At 33.9% G+C, this 23,418-nt stretch overlaps 1 protein-coding gene across 1 annotated transcript in view; it reads right to left on the reverse strand.

The window, feature by feature from the left end:
- BTAF1 (B-TFIID TATA-box binding protein associated factor 1) overlaps positions 1-23,418 on the reverse strand; it is an 84,577-nt gene that overhangs the window by 55,666 nt on the left and 5,493 nt on the right. Inside the window, exons 2-8 of the mRNA XM_019739276.3 lie at positions 15,763-15,886; positions 12,014-12,128; positions 10,220-10,366; positions 6,011-6,174; positions 3,683-3,819; positions 1,348-1,477; positions 1,005-1,073 (exon numbers count right to left, since the gene is read on the reverse strand). Of these exons, the coding sequence (XP_019594835.1) occupies positions 1,005-1,073; positions 1,348-1,477; positions 3,683-3,819; positions 6,011-6,174; positions 10,220-10,366; positions 12,014-12,128; positions 15,763-15,886 (886 nt within the window). The remainder of the gene's footprint in view (positions 1-1,004; positions 1,074-1,347; positions 1,478-3,682; positions 3,820-6,010; positions 6,175-10,219; positions 10,367-12,013; positions 12,129-15,762; positions 15,887-23,418) is intronic.

Here is a 23,418-nt window from a genome sequence, read left to right on the forward strand (position 1 = left end):
AAGTATCATATATTGTTCTTTACAACCCCAGCATCAATATTTTAGAAATACATGCATCAAAGCTAAGTTTTAAAGCTTCCAGTGTTATGTGTCAAAGGAAGACAATTCAAATAAAATATCTTATGACTAATACTTCACCGAAGCCCTATAGCCTTCTGAAGTGTCATCTTGAGGGAAGAAACAGGCCACTGACACTGCACCAACTTATTCAAGACCCCATGTTGAGTCGAGACTTGAATAGCTTTAAGTAGAAGTACATCAACGAGCAGGAAGGCTACTAAAAGGTATTCCAAACTAGTGTTTTTTTCAATTACTCAAGGGCCAAGTGAAGTAGGACAAAATAGTTTGAAACTACCAACTCTCAACTTCAATCAGAGGAACTTCACTTTCATCTCTTTTACATAATGGGACCTGTTAAAGGTTTTCTTTGAAGAAATATTTCTGAGGCCAAAACGCTGGTGTGGAAACTAATGCTTTTAATCAAAACTGTCTACATCTAAAGGAAATGTCTGTCTGGGAGAGATATTATAGCTAAAAGAATGAAACAAACAATTCACTAAAGAAATACACCAAAAAGGATATGAAAGGTGAAAATCAGTCTAAAGTTTTCTACTTAGAAGGTGAGTGATATTAAGTACTCTGACCAGTGATCCTGAGGGACACAAGGGAAGAGTAAGGACCATGAAAAGATAGGTTGTGCCTGACATGGTTCCCTTCATGAGCAAAGAAAATAAAGCTATCATTGCTAAAAAATAAAAGTCACCATTTAAAAAGTAAATAAGGATAATGTGAACCACAATGAATGTAAGAGGATCTACTATTTGAACAAATGTTTTGCCATATTCATTTATATGGTTTATTTAAAATTTCATGTATCAAATAATTAAGATTAACCACTTAATTTCTGAGCAAAATGTATCTTACTACTCTTACTGATGAACGTAAAACAGGTCAATGAATTCTTGCTGATCAAATTAGAGAGAATTGTAATGAAGAAATCGTACCTCCCAGGAGGGATTAAAAAGATCATTGCAAAGTTCTTCGCAAAAGCTTTCCAAGGGCCATTCATTTGTCTGAATAAGAAAAACAATATTACTACTAATTCAAAAGGTCTATTTTATGCTAATGGTTTAATTAATTTTAAAGTGTACTTATTTGTAGGTCCAGTAATAATAATCAGGTTTTTAAAATTTTTAATAACTAATATTTTTACTAATGAAGTAAAGATGCTTACAAGATTTTTATAAAATTTCTTTCAATTGACAGATTAAATACTATCTACTAACAAATTAATATGAAAAAATTATAAACAATTTCAAAGGACACTTTAGAACATTTCAATAGTACCTCTTCAATTAAGGAAGAACTGTCTGGAATATTATCAATCAAGACTTTGGAATCATTTGCAGACTGATTAATAACAACATTCGCTATTTTTCGTCTCTTTTCTTCTGGTTCCCCATCAGTGCTATCATTGCTAAAAAATAAAAGTCACCATTTAAAAAATGAATAAGTATAATCTGAACCACAATGAATAAGAGAATGCATTGTTTGAACAAATGTTTAGCCATATTTGGCTTATACGGTTTATTTAAAATTTCACGTATCAACTATTAAGATTAACCACTTAATTTCTGAGCAAAATATATGTTATTCTTATTGATGAATGTAAAATAGGTCAATGAATTGTTGCTTTCGAATTAGATTTCAAATTTAACAAGTCTTTTTTTCTCTTCCTCTCTACAATCAGCTCCTCTTTTTATTTTAAATTCCCTTAGTCTAACAACCTAAATCAGGCCCAGGTATAATTTTTTTAGGCTGTTGTACCCTGGTGAACTCTAATATAGTAAGTGATACACTATAACCTTCCTAGTTCTTGAAAAACAGAGATAAGCCAATAGAAAATTGAAAACTATGTCTAGAAAATCTGAGGAAATGATATTTTATGACTAAAAGACCAAAAATATTGAGGCCAGTCTAATAAAATATTACAAAGGAAAAGACAAGTAAAAGTATTCAGAATTAACAGAAAGGAATAGTTAGCACCGGTAAGGTATATACAGCATTATTTTCTATAAATATTCCCCCCATCTCAATAGTGTAATTTATTTGGCCAACCATTTTTTCTATAAAGTGATGAAAGAAATCTAAGCCTCTAAGCCTTCCTAATCTCACTCCCTATTATTTTTACCCTATTTCTTTCTAATCTAGCCACACTGGGCATCTTACTGTCCTTGAACTTGTTTGGCATGTTTCCACTTCCAGGTATTTGTCAGATACTCACAGAGCCAGCTAGCCTAGCATCCTCACTTCTTTCACATGTTTATTGAAAAGTCACCTCTGTGAACCCCTCTTTGAACAGCCCACCTAAAATTTCAAAGTCTCTACCCACAAAACATTTCACATGTTCATTCCTTGCTTTATCTCTTTTTTCCTTCTTACTCCTTATCATTAATATGCAATTTACTTATTTATCTTGTTCCTCATCAATCTTTCCCTCTAGAATGTAAGCTCCACAAAGACAGAAATCTTACCTATTTTACTCACTACAGTACCCTGAGGGCCTAGAATAGTATCTGGCACACAGACTGTACTCAGTAAATATTTGTGGAATGAATCATAAACTCTGAAAAATAAAGTCTAATATTTCCAACATTCAAATATTTGAGTAAAAGTGCTTATATAAATAGAAGCCAGGAGAAACACTTACTAAGTAACTCTATGATCCTAATGAGCAGCTAACTTAAAAAACTCTATAGTTAACAAGCTCAATCAAGTTTTTATATTTAAAAAAGCCACAAATAAAAATTTATACCAAGTAGATGTTTATTATTTATCCCTCTTTGTGCTTAGTTTTTAAATAAACACTTTTCAGCTTTATATGAATGGAAAAACAAAAGTTTCTGTCATCTGCAATAAGTTTATTTTCATAGGCTCCCATGTGTTTAATTCATCAATTACTCAAGCATTTCTTGAATACCACTACAGATTCTGATTTAATAAAGATAAGTGGCCCAAGAATCTGCATTTTAACAAGCCCCTCAAAATGCTTCTGAAGGAGGGTTGTTCTGAACCACCTTTTGAGAAATGCTGCTCCAAGCCATACACAGATACCACTTTTATTAACTCATTACAAAAGTGAGGACGGTGACTTGAACCAGAGTTCTTTCCTACAACAGGACTAGGTAAACAAACCTGGATCATCACCTGTTATTTGGTTAGCTCCCAGCCTAGGGAACAGGTGATGCAATACTATAACAGTTCTCACTTTAAGAGTACAGTATTCTTAACTGGTGGCCCTTGGACCATCATCTCTCTGACTTCACTCTTTACTACTCTCACTTCTGTCCACCCATCCTAGCCATATGGCCTTTCTTTCTGTTTCTTGAATATTCCATGATTAAGGCATTTACATTTGTTCCCTCTGCCTAGAATACGCTCCACTTGGAAAACCTTCAGCCCTCACTGGAGCTCATAATTAGCAAGAAAAAAATCTGCATATGTAGATTTTTCTGTGGAAATTGTCCTACTCCCTAGTAATAGTAAATGCTCTGAAAATCGGGCGAGACAATCCAAATGGTATTCCACAGTTAAAGACAAAATGTTTTTAGAAATCAAGCAGACACAGATTTAAGCTATGCAGCATACTGGTTTAAATGAATAGGCAGAAAAAGATTACTACCTCTTCTCATTAGTTTCCACAGCATCCCTGGATCTCTGTTTTGCAAATAACTTGGCCATTCTTTTAGCTTTGTTTTTTTGTCTATTGCTCATTCCTGCTCGAAATTCTGAGTCAATCAATTCAGCTGCCTGGAGAGTCTGAAAGAATAAAAGAAAAAAAAAAGTTTGACCTTCAAAATTTAAAATAAATATCCGTAGTCTCAGCCTCATAAGAGGAGTAAGTCTATAAATTCCACTATATACAAATTGATCATTATTTTTGACAGCTTAATTCTATTCTTCCTTTCCTATTCTTCCAGTTCCCAAGAGATGCTCGTGTGTTTCTTAACTCTTCTTATGTCACAGGTGTGGCACAAATGTATGATCCTAACTCACTTGAAGAGATGAGATTTCAAAATATCCATAATACCAGGCAAAAGAAAGAATGTCAATGAAAGAAACTGATCATCATCTGCTGAAAAAAATAAAAAATATTACAGCCAGAATTGATCCAGCATCCTATAGTCAACTTAGCCCATAAGCTCCCTTCCTCTTAAGCACTCATGCCTACTATTTTTTCTCTTTTCTACTCATGGGAAGACATTATAAAAGCTATGAGATAGAAATGCTCTGAGCCCAAGCTTAAAAGTCCTTTCTGCCCTTAACTGATTAAGATTCAAGTGAAATTTACAAGCTACAACCAATTAGGGTATAGATAGCATTGGTCTAGATAGCATTGGTACACAGATAAGGCAATTCAACAGTGATAAGCCTATGGCAACAACTAACCATAGGTTAGTTGGGCCTATGACAACTCCTCTCAAAGGTCCACGACAACCAAACTTGGATCTTGCGAACCCTAAATTGGCTGTTGCCAATCCATATCCAACTATTCTTTATATAGACTATTTTCTCTAATATACCTGCCCATTCATTTTCTTACAACATGCCCAATTACCATACTGTGATCACATTACTACATTTTTGTTCTTCTTTATTTTATTATATTTTCTTCTTCATTTTTTATTTACTTCTTATGCTTCCCTTTGTACCCCATTTCTTTGCATTCCTTCTTGCCATTATATTTTCTGCCTCTTTACTTTTTTTTTTTTAATTTAATTTTATTAAATTTATTGGGGTGACAATTGTTAGTAAAATTACATAGATTTCAGGTGTACAATTCTGTATTACATCATCTATAAATCCCATTGTGTGTTCATCACCCAGAGTCAGTTCTCCTTCCATCACCATATATTCGATCTTTCTGCCTCTTTATACTCTTCTTTTTCCCTTCGGTATGTGCAATTTTTTTTTCTTGTCTGCAAAAGTTATTTATCATCACACACACTCCAACCCTAAACAATGTAGTTTACAAATCTAATGGTTTAGAGAACAACTATTATGAAGGCCCATTTTCTACTTAAGCAACAGGAAAGCCCAAGGGAATGAGAAGGGTTTCATAATGACAAAGCAGGAATTCTAAATGGGCCCCATGGCACCCTAAAAGGATATTGCAGGGGCAAGAGGAAAGAGAACTGAACAGCTTGAAAGGGAATATTTCACTTGCATGTGAATTTTTCTGAAGAGAAAGCCACAGCTTTCACTGGAGCTTAGAAAGAGTCTGGGGCATAATGAAAGAAACACATAGCATCCATTGGGAATTGGACGAAAACAGGAAAAAGAAAGAACACAGAGCAAAATTATGGTATAGCCATAAAACAAAATAGCATGAAGCTGTCAAAAAAGAATGTGATCAATGTGTATGTATTTGGAAAAGGTAAACATGGTTTAAAAGGACACATATACGTGTGTACAATTTCAGGAAGGATGTACAAGTAACTCAAAAAGGGTTACCTATGGGGTAGGGGACATGGGTGTCCATCAATTGTTAGAAAGAAACTTCTTTTACTTCATATTTTATATCCTTTTGCATTGTTTAAAAGTCTTCTTTTTATTATGTTACTTTCTCAAATAAAAGGATGAATCATAGCTCTAAAGATTTCTAGTATCATTATATCTGACTGTGATACTATCTCCCACTCTCTCAGTTTCTTTTCCTTTAATAAAGAACAAAGGAAACAGCAACAGGTGCCACTAGGCTCTCTCAGTACTGTGGCTCAAAAAGATCCACCACAGCTTTTATCTAACAGTCCAGTGTCTATAGGTTGAACTTCCATCTCAGTAAAATCTGTCACCAGAAATCTAATTTATGAAGACACTAAATTATGGTGGCACTAAGCAACAATAAGCAGAATCAAGGACAGCAGTTTGTTTTTTTTAAATTGCAATTGCATAGTAAAATGAAGCAAGCCCTTTGCATTACTTTCAGTCAAACAAAGGTTTTACCTACAGGTTGTTTGTTTACAAGGGCTGCTGATGTTGGAGTATAATCCAAATCTTCATCATTGAAGAGCTCTTCAGTACTCATTCCAATGGCTTCTCCCATATTAAGGCCAAGTTTCTTCTGTAATAATTTTCGCTGGCGTGCTATCCTCTCTTTAGGATCCACTTCACCTTTAAATAGAAAAGAAATACATTTACTCCACATCAGTTATGTTTTCTAATACATGAAGATCAAACTCAATTAAAATGAAAAATAAAAAAATTAACTATTAAAACACCCCTCCTGGCAATAAAACAAACCATGCTTTCAGTCTCTAAATGTGTCATAAACTATATTACCTAACCATGACTGGAACAGTGTTCTAGCTAACAAAACACTCTAAGAGTTTTCACTGAGACTCCCTCATTTGTCATACTGTCAATTATCAAGTTTATATAAAATGAGCTCCCAGTCCTATGGAAATAAAAATCTTATTTTATAGGTACACCTTGTACGTTCTCTGAAAGCTCTAACCAAGCTAAAAAAAAACAAAAAAAAAAACTCTAGATTTTATTCAACAGAAAAAGAGCTCAACAAATACATGTTTATTCCAAATGTGGCCTTGATGAATTCTGAGATGATGTAGACCTAATAGCCCAAATAACAAAGATAAAGGCATAAAAGTAGATGGATTTTGAATGTCCCAAGTAAAACCTGTAACTACAGTGGAAAACAGATCAAAAGGTATTACTTTAAAAATAAAAATTTGGGCTTAAAATAACTAAGTTGCAAGAGACAGTTCTACACTATTGGGAAAAAATTTAACATTTTAAAAACAATAATGATCCTCCTCTACCAATGGCAGAGTAAGCTCTAATTGGATTAAGTGCTTCTTGATTTTAAAACTTACCAGAAAGCCAAAGTAATGAGGTGTTGGCATAAAGACAGATATCAATGGACTAGAACTAAGAGTCCAGAAATAAAAGTATGTGTCTATAGCCAAGGGTGCCAAAACAATTTAGTAGGGAAAGAATAGTTCTTTTCAAAAAATGGTGTTGAAACAACAGGATAACCAAATGCAAATGAAGTTGGATCCATAACATATATAAAAATTAACTCGAAATCAAAATGAATCAAATACCTGATAGTAAGACCTAAATAAAGTCTATAAAACTCTGAGAAGAAAACAAAGAGGTAAATGACCTTAGATTTGGCAATAGTTTCTTACATATGACTTCAAAAGCTTGAGAAACAAAAGAAAAAGATAAATTGGACTTCTTCAAACTTAGTAAGTTCTGTGCTTCAAGGAATACCATCAAGAAAGTGAAATGATAACCCGCAGACTGGAAGAATGTATTTGCCAATCAAATACCTAACAAATGGTTTGTATCCAAAATATAAAAAGAACTCTTACAATTCAATAATAAAAGAACAAATATCCTACTTTAAAAATGGGCAAAGGATCTGAATAGACAGTTCTCCATTCCTGGGATCTGTAAGTCATAACCCTTGTGGCTTTATTTCACTTGTGTGAGTATATTGAAAGTGTGCCTTCCTTCAAAACAACCCTGGGGTTTTCACTTCTGCAAAGTGGGAGCTCATATGCTGAGGGAGCTACTTTCTGACCCCATGTGGGTGGCTTCTGCCTCCTCATTCACCAGGTCATAACCTGCAAATTCTTAATTTAATATACGAGTTATGAGGCCCCCAACACAGCAAGGATATGGAGAAACTGGAAACCTTGTGCATTGCTGGTGAGAATATAAAATGGTGAAGCCACTACGGAAAACAGTATGACAGTTCCTAAAAAAATTAAGAACAGAATTACCATGATCCAGTAATTCCACTTCTGGGTATATACCTAAAAGAACTGAAAGCAGGAATTCAAACAGAATTTGTATACCGAAGTTCATAGCAACATTATTTGCAATAACGAAAAGGTAGAAGAAACCCCAAGTATGCACGGATGGATGAATGGATAAACAAAAGGTGATATAAACACACATCGGAATAATATTCAGTCTTAAAAAGGAAAAACATTCTGACACATACTATAATATGGATGAACCTTGAGGAGATTACACCAAGTGAAATAAGCCAGCCAACAAAGGACAAATACTGATTGCACTTATATGAAGTACCTAGAGTAGTCAAATTCATAAAGACAAAAAGTAGAACTGGTTGCCAGGGGTTGGGGGGAGGGGAAAGGAGGAAAGGCAATTGTTTAAAGGGTATAACATTTCCATTTTGCAAGATGAAAAGAGTTCCGGAGATTGGCTGCACAACGTGAATGTCCTTAATACTACGGAACTATACACTTAAAAATGGTTAACATGGTAAATTTTTTGTTATCTATATTCTACCACAATTAAAAAACAGACATATCCTATAATAGTAAAAACTATTTAGGAAAAAATGAAATAAGTACTGATATATACTACAATATGGCTAAACCTTGCAAACATTCTGCTAAATAAAAGAAGCCAGTCACAAAAGACCACATATTATATGATTTTATTTATATGAAATGTCTAGAATAGGCAAGTCTATAGAGACAGAACGTTGCTTAGGGCTGGGAAGGGTAAGCAAGTAGGGGGATAAAAGAGTGATAACTAAAGGATATGAGGTTTCTTCTTTAGGCAATAAGGTATTCTAAAATTGACTGTATATATCTGTGAATATATTAAAACCACTGAATTATATACTTTAAAAATGGGTGAATTGTACAAAACATGAATTTTATCTAAATAAAGCTATTTTTAAGGCTGCTTTACCCAGAGGGAAAAACACTAGAGATTCAGAAGTGAAGACTGCTGGATCCCAAGTCCAGTACACTTACAGAGAGCCCACCGTTAGTCCTCTTGTTCCACAGAAAGTCCTACTGGAAAAAATAATCTACACAGCTGCAAAGGAAACCCAGACCAGCACCTACACTAATCAAGTATGTATTCTTTGTATATATGAGAAAACAAACACAGATGAGCAGATAGTTAAAAAAAAAAATTATAGGGTTTTAAATGAGCACTATTCAGCATGCTGTGACTTACCAGCATTTAAAACTGAGTTCCGAAAAATTGGGGTTTCCAATCCTGGTTACATATTAGAATCACAAGTGGAGTTTTTTCTTTTAAATACAATTTCCTAGAGCTCTCTACACATCTATTAAATCAGAATCTCTAGGATAAGACCCAAACACATTTTCTTTTTTTAAATGACAAGGGTGACATTGACTTTCACTCCTGGATTAGGACCACAGATCTCTGGTAATGTCCAGGGATGCCCTAGTAAGATTATAGTTAAGATAAGTAAACTTACTGTTTAGAGATAAGTTTTTTCAAATTGGCAAGTTCTTGAAATGACTTCTACCTTCCTTATTAGGAAAACTATGCTTTTATGGAACTTAAATTTCCCTCTTAATTTTCTCCAAAAACAATTAAACTAGATCTAGAAACCATATTGAGCAAGAGGAATTGAATGGGTACTTGGCATTTTTTTTTAAATGTACAAATTGAAGATCATTTCATTAACTTTGCTAGACAGATGTATTTTGAATAATGATTAATTTAATTAGAACCAAAACGAAACACTGTTCTGTTTTTGTTTTAGTCACGAGAACTTATTTACTTACAGAAATCCATTAAAAACATCAAGATTTTTTCCATTCAAGGCATCAGTCTTGAACGGCCAAAACATTTACTTTACATCCAGATAGATTCTGTAAGTTTAAAGATAATGGGACAACTACCTACCCAAGATTTATTTTTCATTTTTACTTTTTGCTTTGGTCACCAGCATGAGTAGATCCAATTATTTACATATTTAAAACATACAATAAAAAGAAAATTATCATATAGTCTCTCAAATTTCCAGAACTGTGAAAACACTACCACAATCTGCACTAATACTGGATGCTAAAACTATTCAACCGAGGCTCTTGGGTAATACTATATAATTCCTATATTCCACAATAAAATGGCTGCTGAAATATTAATATGTATCTCTTATCAACGCATATAGTAAATACTCACTTAAGGGAAGAAAAATACTCATAGGGTAGCTTAAACCAAGTACTTCTGCTTATCTTCTACACACATAGCACCCCCAACCCCCAACTGCAAAGTTCCATTTATATTTTGTGACATGTTAGATTTTGCGTGACTGATACATAGCATACCAAGTAATACATTAGTTTGAACAAATGCATTTCAGACTTTCTTCTATAGGACTACTACATACCTGACTTTTCATCCTGTACTTCAAATTCTGCACCAGCAGATCCCAATAGTGATGCCCCATGTTGTAACAATCTACATATATCAAATCTGTCAAAATTCAATCGATCTGTAGTAGATGAATCCTCCATAGCACTTTCTGAAGTAGGTTCTAGATGAGGTTTAAAAATATTTAATTTGATCATAGAGTCAAAGTGTAAAATGAAAGAAAATAACATCACTTATAGTGTATGGGCAATATTTTAAGAAAAGTAAAAGGTGAAGGAAGTAGAAAAGCTACTGAGAATTTACTTACGATCAGCTTCTAGTTATTTATGAATAAACTATTTAGTTGGTGGCTCCACTCCTACAAACCATCAGAATGTTAGTGGGTGTATGTATGGCTGTTTTTTACTACAAAAGCATGATGTTATATGAAGAAATGCATCCCCATGTTGAAATATGTACGTAAATATCATGCTGTCTCCACTTACTGTCAAATTGTTTTAAAATACCACAGTAACAGTATGAGTTTATTATAGTGCTAAACTGGAAGATAAACAATTCACATAACATATTTATAAACAACATTAATAAGCATCATCCCTCCCTATACCTGAGGAATATCTAGGACACAAAGCAACTACTCATTCAATAGAACTCACTTCTCATAATATGAAGCAAATTACAATCTCCTGGTAAACTGCTAAAATTATATATCCATCTGAGGCCTAAAAATAGCTATAAAATGTTCTGTATTCCTACCAAAAAAAGGTTATGCCATTATAAATTTCAAAATATATTGTAATTGTCCACAGACTTAATGGTTTGTTTAGCTGGCATTTACATATAATTCATCTATAAAGTATAATTGCTTGACTTAAGGAGAACTGCCATAGGTATTTTAAATTTTCTAGTGATGACAAGCAATCTTACTATAAATTTTAATGCTAGTGTAACCTATTTAATAAAGTTTTGTAAAAAAAAAGAATCTGAGTTATAATATCTCTATATACCAAAATAAGCACAGATAATAAGCTGGAAAAGAAAAAGCTCTTTTCTAAAACAAGTTATAACTTCTTCTGGTTATGTATTTCATTTGATGAGAGAAAAGACAAATTAATATAATCACTCAAAATAATAGGTGCCAGCAAATTAAAGCAAAAATTTTAGACAAGCTAAGACTTATAAGTGGTATTATCAAAGCAACTTGAAAATGAAACCCAGTTGCACCATATTAAATTTTCAGTTAATTAAAATGTGTACCTTTACACATTTTTAAAAGCATACACTCATTTTTAAATATCATTAAAGGCAGTAAGAAAAATAATGTCTACTACAAGATATCTAATGGAAACATAAAAAACTAAACACTGACCTGTTCATATATCTATACATGATTGTACTTAAATTTAGAAAATAATTACACTATTCTTTCAGCAACAACAAAAAATAGACTATTTCTCTCTTTTTTTTTTTTTTAAGTAGACTATTTCAAATATTTATTTTGTATTGATTTAATTTCTTTTTTAGGACATAAATTCCTTGAGCAAAGTAATAATCTCTATAATCAAGCACGCTGAAGAATTAATAATTTAAAAAGTATATATGAAAACGTTTTGCCTATCTAGTAGTTTTTTAAAATGTGGTGAAAATCACCTTATTCAATGTCATTTCCTGAAAAGGCAATACCTAAAAGCATGAAAATTAAGCCTTTAAATTAAAATTGAAACATTAAAATATAAAATGTTTTAATTTTATGTACAGTTAATTCTACAGCTAGGTTTTTACTGCAAACAAGTTCTCCACTTAAAAGCACCTTGTTTGGTTCTTGGCACTGGATTCCACTCAGGTACATTTTTCACTATAGCTTCAACAGCTTGTCCTGCTGCAATCCGGGTATCCCAATTAGTACTCCGTAAGTACATCAACACCTTAAAAAATTATGAAATACAATAGTTATATACTAAAAAAATTGTTCATTCAATGTAGAAATGAGAAATACAAGTTTACTTGTTATTAATTTATAATTTAGCAGCCCTCGAATTTATATAAAACATCTTGAAATTATTAAAATCATTTATAAGATCCCATCATTCACAGGAAATATGACACCTTTAAAAATGAAATAGGAAACTTTTAATCAAAGAATGCTTAAGTGCATTTGAAAAATAATATAGCTTTTAACACACTAAAAAGTAAAGTGTATATTATTAAGTCCATTATTTAATGCAAAAGGTTATAAAAACTTGCAGAAAGAATGAGTTCAGCAAGACTGAAAGATATAAGATCAACATACAAAAATCAACAGTGTTTCTATAAACTTTTAATTAACAATCTGAAAATAAAATTAAGAAAACAATTCCATTTATAATAGTATCCAAAGCATAAAATACTTAAGAATAAGTTGAACAAAAGAAGTACAGTACTTGTATACTGAAAATTACAAAAATTCAAAAACCGTTGAAAGAAATTAAGTAAGATCTAAACAAACAGACACCTCATGCTCATGGATCAAAGACTTAATACTGTTAAGATAGTAATACTCCCTAAATTGATCTACAGATTCAACACAATTCCTCATTTTTTTACAGAAATGAACAAGTTGATCCTAAAATTTATATGGAAATTCAAGGGATCCCGAATCACCAAAACATCTTGTAAAAGGATAATAAAGCTGGTATACTCACACTTCTTGATTTCAAAACTTACTACAAAGCAACAATCAAGACTGTGTGGTACTGGCAAACGGAGAGATATATAGATTAATGGAATAGAATTTAGAGTCCAGAAATAACTATGTCTATGGTCAACTGATTTTCGACAAGAGTGCCAAGACAATTCAATGGGTAAAATGTAGTTTTTTTCAACAAATGGTGTTGGGGCAACAAAAAAATGATTTTTGAACCTTTACTTCACACCATACACAAAAAATTAAATGAAAATGACCATAAGTCTAAAAAAAGAGCTATAAATTATATAATTCTTAAAACATAGGGATAAATTTTTGTGATGACCTTAGGCTAGATAAGTGTTTCTTAGATATGACCCCAAAAGCACAACTGATGTAAAAAAGAAAAAAAAAAAATTCAACTTCACGAAAATAAGTAACTTTTGTGCTTCAAAAGACACCATCAAGAAAGTGAAGACAACCCACAGACTGGAAGAACATATTTGCAAATCAAATACCTGATAAGGGGCTTGTATCCAAAATATATAAAGAACTCTTACATTTCAATAACAGAACAAATACCCCACTTTAAAAATGGGCAAAGATCTGACTAGTTCTCCAAAGAAGATATATAAATGGTAAATAAATACATGAAAGCATGTTCAACATCATTAGTCATCAGGAAAATGTAAATCTAAAATACAATGGGATTATCACTTCACACTCATGAGTATGGATATAATCAAATATAACAGTTAATAACAAGTCTGGCAAGGATGTAGAAAAATCAGATCTCCCATACGCTGCTGCTGGGAATGTAAAACAAGGGAGCCAGTTGGAAAAAAGTCTGGCAGTTCCTCACAAAGTTAAACATAGCCATACTCATATGATTGGGCAATTCTACTCCAGGTATATACCGTGTTTCCCCAAAAGTAAGACCTAAACAAACAATCAGCTCTAATGCGTCTTTTGGTGCAAAAATATAATATGATATAATATAATAATGTAATATAATACCGGGTCTTGTACTAATTTTTGCTCCAAAAGACGCATTAGAGCTGATTGGCCGACTAGGTCTTATTTTCGGGGAAACATAGTATGTCCAAGAGAGATGAAAACATACATCCATATGAAAACTTGTAAATGAATTTTCATAGCAGCATTATTCACTGTAGGCTAAGAGGTGAAAACCCAAAAGTTCATCAATTAATGAACAGATAAATAAGATGTGGTATATCCTATCTATACAGTGGAATATATTTGGCAATAAAAAAGAATGAAGTAACGAGACACGCTAAAATATGAAGGAACCTTGAAAAATACTACTTTAAGTAAAAGAAACCAGTCACACAAGGTCTCACATTTACAGAAAATGTTCAGAACAGGCAAATCTATAGACAGAAAGTAGATTAGGGTTGCCTAGGACTGGGTATGCAAGGGGGAGTGATGGAAAGTGACTGCTATTAGGCATGAGGCTTCTTTGGGGGAAGATAAAAATGTTTTAAAATTAGATTGTGGTGATGGCTGCACATATCAGTGAATTATATAAAAATCAATGACATACACTTCACATGCATGAATTCACGGTATGTTAATTATATTTCAATATAGTTGTTTAAAAAACAAAACTGAAAGGCAACATGAAAACACTGAGGGCAGAGAAAAGAGAATGGCAGGTAGAAAGGTGCTAAAGACAAACTTTGCCTCTCTTGGAATTATTTGATGGCAGCCTTGTACGCTGGGGTCTGAGTTACAAAGACCATAACTCACTTGGAAAGCTGGAAACCTTTCCTCAGTTCAGTACAGAACAGTCTCACTCATTGTTTAAAATTTCAGCTCATTCAGTCCTCCTCTCTTCCCTTGGGATGAGAAATGGGTATGCTTCTCTATCCCTCCACCTTACACAGGAGTATAATATTGCCTAATATGCATCCTTCTCCATTCTGAGAACATGGAGCCTGTATATGTCAAATCACTATCATTTCATCTACATCTTGGTTAGAAAGTTCTGATAATATCTAAGCAGGGAATATGTTGGAAAAGAGAGTCACTGTTAGCCCTTATGGTAGGAACCATATAGTACAGATTTGTATATATCAACAAAGGGCTTAGAACTCCTACTCATATGAATCAGAGAGAGACAAATGAAAATGAAAGGAGTGGGTAATATGGCAGTAAAAGAGGCATCTTGGGGCTTCCAACGTCTGGGCTATCATATTGCTCCCCCATCCTATCTCTATTCTCCCCACCCCCAAAGCACTCCTGTTTTCACTGTGCATGCCGGAGAATGAAACATGTGGAACTTGCTGCTCACTATCATACAGGCACACTTCTACAAGCCCAGAGAGTTCAGTAAAAGTACAGCCACTGCTTAGGGAAAGAACATGGGCTACGATTATGAAAACACTGATCCACTAAAGCAGAAAGTCTCCACTTTCAAAAAGCTGATAACTAAGAATGTAATGACAACCAGCTTCTCACACATTTTAATCACTGCCCATGAGTACTCATCCATTTGAAGACTGCCAACTATGATATAATTATTAGCCGTTAAGAACAAGTTAGACCACTAACAAACTAGATTAACAACTTAGTTCATTACCAAATTGGGTCAGATTCAAATTTGTGCCATGGGTAAAAGGTTCTACGTTGTCAAATCCCTTAAACAATTAAACTTGATGCAAAAACCAAAATACTTTAAATCTCGTGGCAAACTAAATAAATAAGAAATAGCAAAAAATTAAAAATATCTGGAGAAATGTGAAGATATTTAATGGAATTTGAAGACCACATGTTGTCACTAAAATAAGAAATTTCTGTCTTTAATTTTATGTTCTTATCCATGGACAAATTTCTACAATTGTATTATACTAAAAGAAAAAGAAAAAAGTTCTTACTTTAGATAAGAGATTATTTAGTTCATGGGGATGAAGCTTCACCACTTCTCCAAGTTGCTGTGCAGCAGCTTTTCTTGTAACTGGAGTAGTGCCAGTATCCAGTAAGATAAAAAGACGGTCAAGCCTAAAATAACAAAAATATAGTGGTTACTCTGAAACTTGTTTTCTCACATGTATAAGTTTGAGTCAATAAATGTATTGAGTATCCGTGAAAAAGACCGACGCTAGAGATGCAGGAGAATCTCTACTCTCGAGGGACTTGCTGTGGGAGGTGGGGTGACTGATTAAGGCAAATATACAAATAAGTAGAATATAGAGTACAATAAGATACATATCGGAAAAGACGCACAAAGTGCTTTAAGGAGCGGGAACAGAGAGAGCAAATACTATATACTAGTATATCCTCAACTGTGTAATACTGAAGAGGCTTCATAAAAGAAATGGTGTATGAGAAGGACTTTAATGGTAGAATAAGATTTCAATACTGGTGGAGTTGAGGTGGCGATAGGGAAAGGGGGACAGACATCTGGAAGAGCAAATAACAGCAGCACAGAAACAAGAAATGTTTAGGGAAGTGAATAACAGCTTGATTGCAATTCAGGGTACACATAAGAGAACAGTGGACAATATCACTACAGAAGTAGCTAGAGCCCTACCGTGAAGACTTTTGAATGCATAGTTCAACCATGAAGGTCTTGGGTGAAGAAAGTGATGGGACTGGAGTTATGTTTTAGGAAGATTAATCTGGCAGCGTGAAGCATGAAGTAAAATGGAAGGAAACTTTTAAAGAATTTTAGGCTAAAAGTGCAGACCTGAACTATAATCGTGGCAACAAGACTAAAAAGAGGTTGGGAGAAATGTTGCAAAGTAAAACACACATGGTACAGTAATTAAATATCAAGGAAAGGGAAGGATTCTGAGACTCTGAATCCTAGAGAACAAAAATGTCATTAAAAGAAATGGGAAGAACTAGTGAGGAAATGTTATAAGAAAAGACGACAAGTTTACTAGTGGCAGAGATGGAATAGCTAGGAGAGACAACAAGGATAGCTGGAATAGATATCGGAAGCTCAGGAGAAAGTGGAAACTAAAGGTATACAGGTCTATGAGTCATTTGTGTAGAAGTGACAGATATGGCAATAAATAAGATCTCTAAGGAAAGAGTTTATAAAGGCATATTGCATAATGTCACAAATTCCAGAACCACAGTACCACGGTTCAAATTCCACCAATGAATAAAGTTTGGAATTAAGTTACAATACCTTATAAGTGGGAAGAAATGGAAAACCATGTTACTTTGCTTTTGGGATACAGAAAAATCCTAGGGTTTTAGAAATGCAAAATCCCAAGTAACTACCCCCAGTTGTCCACATATCATGTAGACCTGGCCTTCCCATAACACTATTAATCGGGCTTAATGAGGCAAACAAATAATGAAAGGAAAATGGGTTCATACATGGACTAAGTATGTACTTTAAATAAGACGGAGGGTGACAAGTGGCAAGGTTATATTGACTGTGCCCAATCCTATACAAGGGGAGATTTAGTGAACACACCTTCAAATTTTATCTAATAAAGAAAAGCAAGCAAGGTCCTAAAGCTAATCATGGGCATTAAGCATTAATAAACTATAAAGAGGCTCATATTTTTGTGAGATTCTTTTTCTTTCATTAAGAGCTTAAAAAAAAAATCACAAAACAAAGCTCTGAAAGCCGTTTATAAGATAAACCTATTTGGGGGGGCAAATTAAATAGGCAGGGTTTTTTGTTTTCTTCTTTTTTTCTGGTAGTATTTTTCAGACTAGCCATTCACTAATAAGTACTAATGAAATCATTATAACTGGTAAGAAATATAACTAAAGCAGATCTTTTTCAGTCAAAGCTCAGGATACTATGAAAACTTTTCAACTGCTTTAGGACAAAATACTAAAAGGCAAGATTCAAATTTTATAGTTAAAGGTATGTAAGAAGGCCATATATCAATAAAAATATCTGATGTATACCTGAAACTAATATAATATTGTACTTCAACAGTAATTGAAAAATAAATTTTTTAAAATTAAAAAAAATAACCTAAGGCAATTAAAGCTAATGACATAAAGTAAAAAGTAATACAACACAGTTTTTGCTTGTGATATACTGAATGGCACAGTGATTATAAAGAAAATTTTTAATTAAATTTATTGGGGTGACACTGGTTAAATATCTTTAAGACATGCAAAAATTAATTTACTTTATACATACACTATGCATAGACACATCCCACATTATTCATTCAATATCATCTAAATATTTGCCTTTACCCATTCATTCATCAGTTTTTGCTACAGGATTTGGTAAACAGTGACTCAGAAAGATAGTGGGACAGAAGAAAAGGGAAAATAAATTTTTTCTGACAGATGGTGTTCTTATAAAGTTCTAAGAAGTAAAACCAAATCCCATACCCAGAAAATGACTTCCCTCATACATCCCATACCTAACTCTCAGAATACCCCTTGCCTTATTTTCAACTTTAAAATTAGTTGTAATGTCCAGGTTTATGAGAATTCTCTCTGAACATTCACAACAAATTCTTCATAGTGCTATAGCCATATGATTTTGAATGCCTATACTCAATGAAAACAAATGTGTGAAAATTTAAACATCTATGAACAACTTTCTGTAAGTATCCAAACAAATATTCATTTAAATCTTCTATAGTCTATGACAGGCAACATTATTAAAAATTAAATTAAGTTTTACTACAAAGATAATAGTCTTAGATCAAATCTATGCTACAGTGGACTTATAACTGTATATGCTGCATGTATTCTTTGTAACAGTATCAGGCTCTCTCGTATGTATACAGTTCACATAGATGCGCAACTTCCCTATGGGAAACAGCGGCAAATAGAAAACAAACGACTGGGAATTAGGAGACCTTTAAAGGCCCTACTTCTGTCCCTTATTAGAGGATTCAGGAAAGCTCACTTTGCTTAACCTCTGATTTTGGAGGTAAAACTAGATAATTTAGCCATATTTTAGAGCTTCACCTAATTGCAATATTTTTTGTAGTTTTTTTCCTTATATAACATGTTTGTCGTATCTTTGACTTATTAAATGCCAAGTTCCTTAGACTGAACCTCCGCAAGGATTTCAACGACTTCATAATTCCTTTTCCATCATGGAGTTTCTGCTTTTTCATGACCAAAAGCAAAGATGGCTGCAAAATGAACACTCTAAGGAAGTGACAATATTAACCTGTTTATAAATCCACGTGTAAAAAGTTAAAAGAAAACTGACACTTTTCCAAGTTTGCTCCAATCATTTCCATGTTCCTCAAGCTCCAATTACCATTCCCTATGTCTTCAAAAGAAAAGGACTACTTCACTGAGTAGATCTCTAGGCTGTGGAACAAAAATGATCTCAAGTTCTCTTCTCACTACTTCTGAAGATTGGTCTTTACACTTACCCTCCCTTTCTATTTAAGGTGAAAAGACAGTCCTCGCTCCTCATCAAGACTTAGATATTATCCCACTGTTTTCTTGATACCATTCCCTTCTATCCTCATTCAATTATCCTTTCTCCAATATCTCAAATCATTGACTTATTAATCCATTCCTTCTGTCTTCCAATATGCAGAGGCCTGTCTCCAACGAGAAAATAAACTGTTCGACCTCCACCTTCTAGAACACTTTCTTTGTACTGTCAAGTATGGTGAACAAGTGTTAAAAATCACTTCTTTTCTTTCCTCATCATACACAATTTACTCCTAATCAGTCAAGTTTCTATCCTTCTCTACTACTAAAATAGCACACCTGAAAGTCACCAATGAACTTGTAAGATCCAAATCCAACTTTTTTTGTAAATCCAATTTTCTTGACTCTTCTAAGACATCTGATTATCAGCAAATACCCCATTCTTGTAATACTTTCCTTCCTAGTTTTCATATTATGTTACCCTGTTTTTCTCTGAACTAATTCTTTCCTTGGTTTCCCTACTCTTACCACTCTTAATATCAATGTTCTCCCAGATTCAATCTTTGGCTGCTCATCTCTCACCAATTTCTCCCTTAGGAGACTGTAGCTGTTAAAGCTATAACTACAAATAATCCCCAAATCTGGCCCATCTGGAAGGTCGAGTGCCACACTCTCAACTATCTGGTAAGTATAACCCCATACTAATATGATCTTATTGCCAGATTTACTTCCTAAAGCACCCTTTGATCAAATTACTACCTTACTCAAACTTTTAATGGCTCACCCTTACCTATCAGATATCAATCACAAACAAAAAAAATATCTTTCAAACGTGAGCCTTCTGATGTCCAAAATTTGGCTATACTGTTTCCTCCACTTGCAATGTCTTTTCTTGGTTCAACTCTCCAGCTAGCTCCTATCCACCATGATTTAAAGTCCTTTACCCTCTTGAAACCATCACAAACTACTAAACCATACAGATTACTTCCTCTTCTGAAATCCACACGAATTATCATCTTGAATAGCCATTTTGGTATTTATTATGCCTTGTTTTGTGGCATCTCTTACACAAAGTTATCACATGATGCCTTATGCTCATTAAACTTCACCTCCTTCAAGGTTCTTTTTGTCACCCACAGTACTTTGCGCAGTATCTTTGCACAGTATTCAAATACTTGTTGAGCAGTTGGTGTTTATTATAATTAAAATTATAAAGAAAAGTTAAAGTTTTGGGTGGACAAGTTTAGGCACCATTTTTAAGCAAAAAAAAAAAAAAAAAAAAAGTGTGCTATATTACTTTTTTTTTTTGCTTCCTTTGAAAAACATCCTTAATCTACAACAGACGTATTACATAAAAACAAGTTATAAAAATAACAGAACTGATACTAAGATAATGTTTCAGTAAATGAAAAGATCAACACAGCAGTACTTCAGCACTCTGAAAATCAAGGCAGTTATGTCTGCTCCAAACATCAAGTGAAGTGGATACTGTATTCCTTCAATAATTTCCACCCTTCCTAAACTTTCCTTTAGTTCCCTGCTACCATCTTCATTAGACTCACACTCCTTCCCCAAGACTTTATGCTCATCTCTAACCTAATGCTGATTCTGTCTCACAGCCACATAGCTCCTCATGCCTCTCCTTTCTGCAAAGCCTTGTATCCCAATGCCATGTCATGTCACCTCTGCTCCTTCACCAGCCAACTGCCCTGAGGGTAGGAGATCAGCTCACTCATCTAATCTCAGGCTTGTTTGTTCTCACATCTTCCAGTTTGGTGGTAACCAACATGTCTCCCTAAATAGACGAATGGGGACACAAGAATGCGTCTTTGGTCCTCTTGACTCAAAGTCCCTTTCGGAGTTCTCCATTTCTCTCTCCAGGACAGCAGATTAGACACCACACAAAAGGAAGACTAAAGAGATGCGCAGAATGGGATCTGACAAGAGGTAAGTCTGACCTGTTACCCTAGGACAGAAAGCTAAGAGGCAAGCAGGCTAGGCAACAGGGCCAGGCCAATGGAAAAGGCTGGTATAGTAAACTGATGGGATGGGGGAAGGGGTTGAGACAGGATCAGTATTATGTTGGAAGGCAGACGGGGCCCTTGGTGAGGGAGAAGTCCTGGAGAAAGCTAGGCAGTCAGCAGAGAAAGGAAGTTAAAGGAAGACCTGATTGAGGGAACACAGTATTTACCACAATACTACTTTTGGCTAAACTTTCTTACAGAACAACTAGTAGGGAAAAAAATGTCATTCTTCATTCTTTGAAGGACAAACAGATGGAGAAGAAAGAAGTAACAGATGTTCAACTGAATGGAAAGTACCAAAGACTATATAGAAGAGTAATTTAAATAAAACATAAGGCAATTATATTTGACAATATCCACTGCTTATTGATGATAAGAAATCTGGCCCATTGTCAATTTGGATTTCAATTCAGAGAGATAACTACAGAAGACATGATTCATGTTTTGTTTACCAACCTGTGATTTCAGGCAACTGCTCTAAAGATGGCCCAGAAAAAGGAAAGAGTACACGGAATTTTGTAGAGGTTATGTTGGCAGCTGCAATCTAGCACTCTTCTCTTCAGCTCTTTGCATTGTAATTCATAAAGACATGAAAAGAAACTGAAAGAAATCATATGCATTTTGAACTGTGTCCTAGTCACTACTTCATCATTATTAAACAAGTATATGTTGCATTTCCACCCTTAAGCCATTTAAAGATGAAAAGGTATATAACTTCAACCTACTTCCAATCTCAATATTCTCAGAATAAATTTAATCTCTGAAAAATTGTGGAAGGTCAATGGACAGAATACCTCACAAGGACGGTTTTGTAACCTTAACTAAAAGAGAACGATCAGTCCAGTTTGTCCATTTTGTTATGCATATTTTACATTTAGGAAAAGTACAGTAAAATTTAAAACTATTTGAATTTTTACTTTTCTGTTACATAGAGAATAGAGAAAGACAATATCTGATACGAACACTGTACTAAGTCCCACATATTATCATTAAGCAAGAAAAGTTATGGTCAAAAGATACAACTTCCAAGAAATTCTGTAGACTGGTGTTTTAAAATGCCTATTTTCTAGTTCATATTGTGGGCAATTTGAAACTATGTCATGTCCTTTAAAAACGAAAGCAGATTAATTTAAGATACCACATAGAACACTAAGAATCAATATGACGATGTGAAACCACACAAAGGCAGGTGCAGGGCCAGGTGCATGCTAGATAAACTACACTTCCCTGACTCCCACCCTAGAACACAAACTCCATGGCAATGGAGACTCCATTTTTGTTCTCTGCTATATCTCCAGCACCTAGAACACAGAAAGCATTCCATAAATACTTGTTAAATGAATGCTGAAGAAAATAGAGCCAAGCTGTGTTATCTCCTTTGGGACTATTTTTTCTTACTTCCACCCCATCCAATAACCCATAGCCTTTTGCGTGACTATCTCTTAAAGATAAAACCTGGGTTCTTTAGCAGAAATATCTCTGTTTTAAAACTTCATACAAAATTGTACACTTTAAAATGGTTAAAATGGGGGAGCATCTGAGATCTTGCTCCGCAGCATGTAGTCAGTTTGACACAAATAAACTCATAAAAATTCTCAAAAAGAAAAAAAAAAGGTTAAAATTGGTGAATTTTATGTTGTATATTTTATCACACTTAAAACAAAACAAAACAAAAAATACTTTATACAAGTACTTCTAGTAATAAACCAAAAAACAGGAAGGAATTACAGTAAGGATTGAAATAGAGAAGCTTCTATAATGCATCCTTTACCTTTTCTGGCTTTTTTGTCCATAGATTTGTTTAAATATGAAATATCTGATATACAGTTGCTCCTCAGTATCTGACGGGGATTGGTTCCAGGACATCCCCAACCCACCCCTTAGACATCAAATCTGCAGATGTTCAAGTCCCTTATGTAAAATGGCAGAGTATTTGCATATAACCTACATACATCCTCGTATATCCTTCCACATACAGCACGTCCTCGAATAACATCATTTTGTTCAACATTGTTTCATTACAACGTTGATGAGATGATGTGATGCCACAGAAACTTATTTCTTGTTTATTAGCCTAAGGTAAAATTGGTTTCGTTATACATCGTTTCCTTTCACATCTCAGATCCTTTCAACAACATTAAGTGAAGACTTACTGTACTTTAAATCATGTCTAGA

Source organism: Rhinolophus sinicus, chromosome 15 (genome assembly GCF_057876585.1).
Source record: "Rhinolophus sinicus isolate RSI-liver-muscle chromosome 15, RSI-T2T, whole genome shotgun sequence".
Lineage (NCBI taxonomy): Eukaryota > Metazoa > Chordata > Mammalia > Chiroptera > Rhinolophidae > Rhinolophus > Rhinolophus sinicus.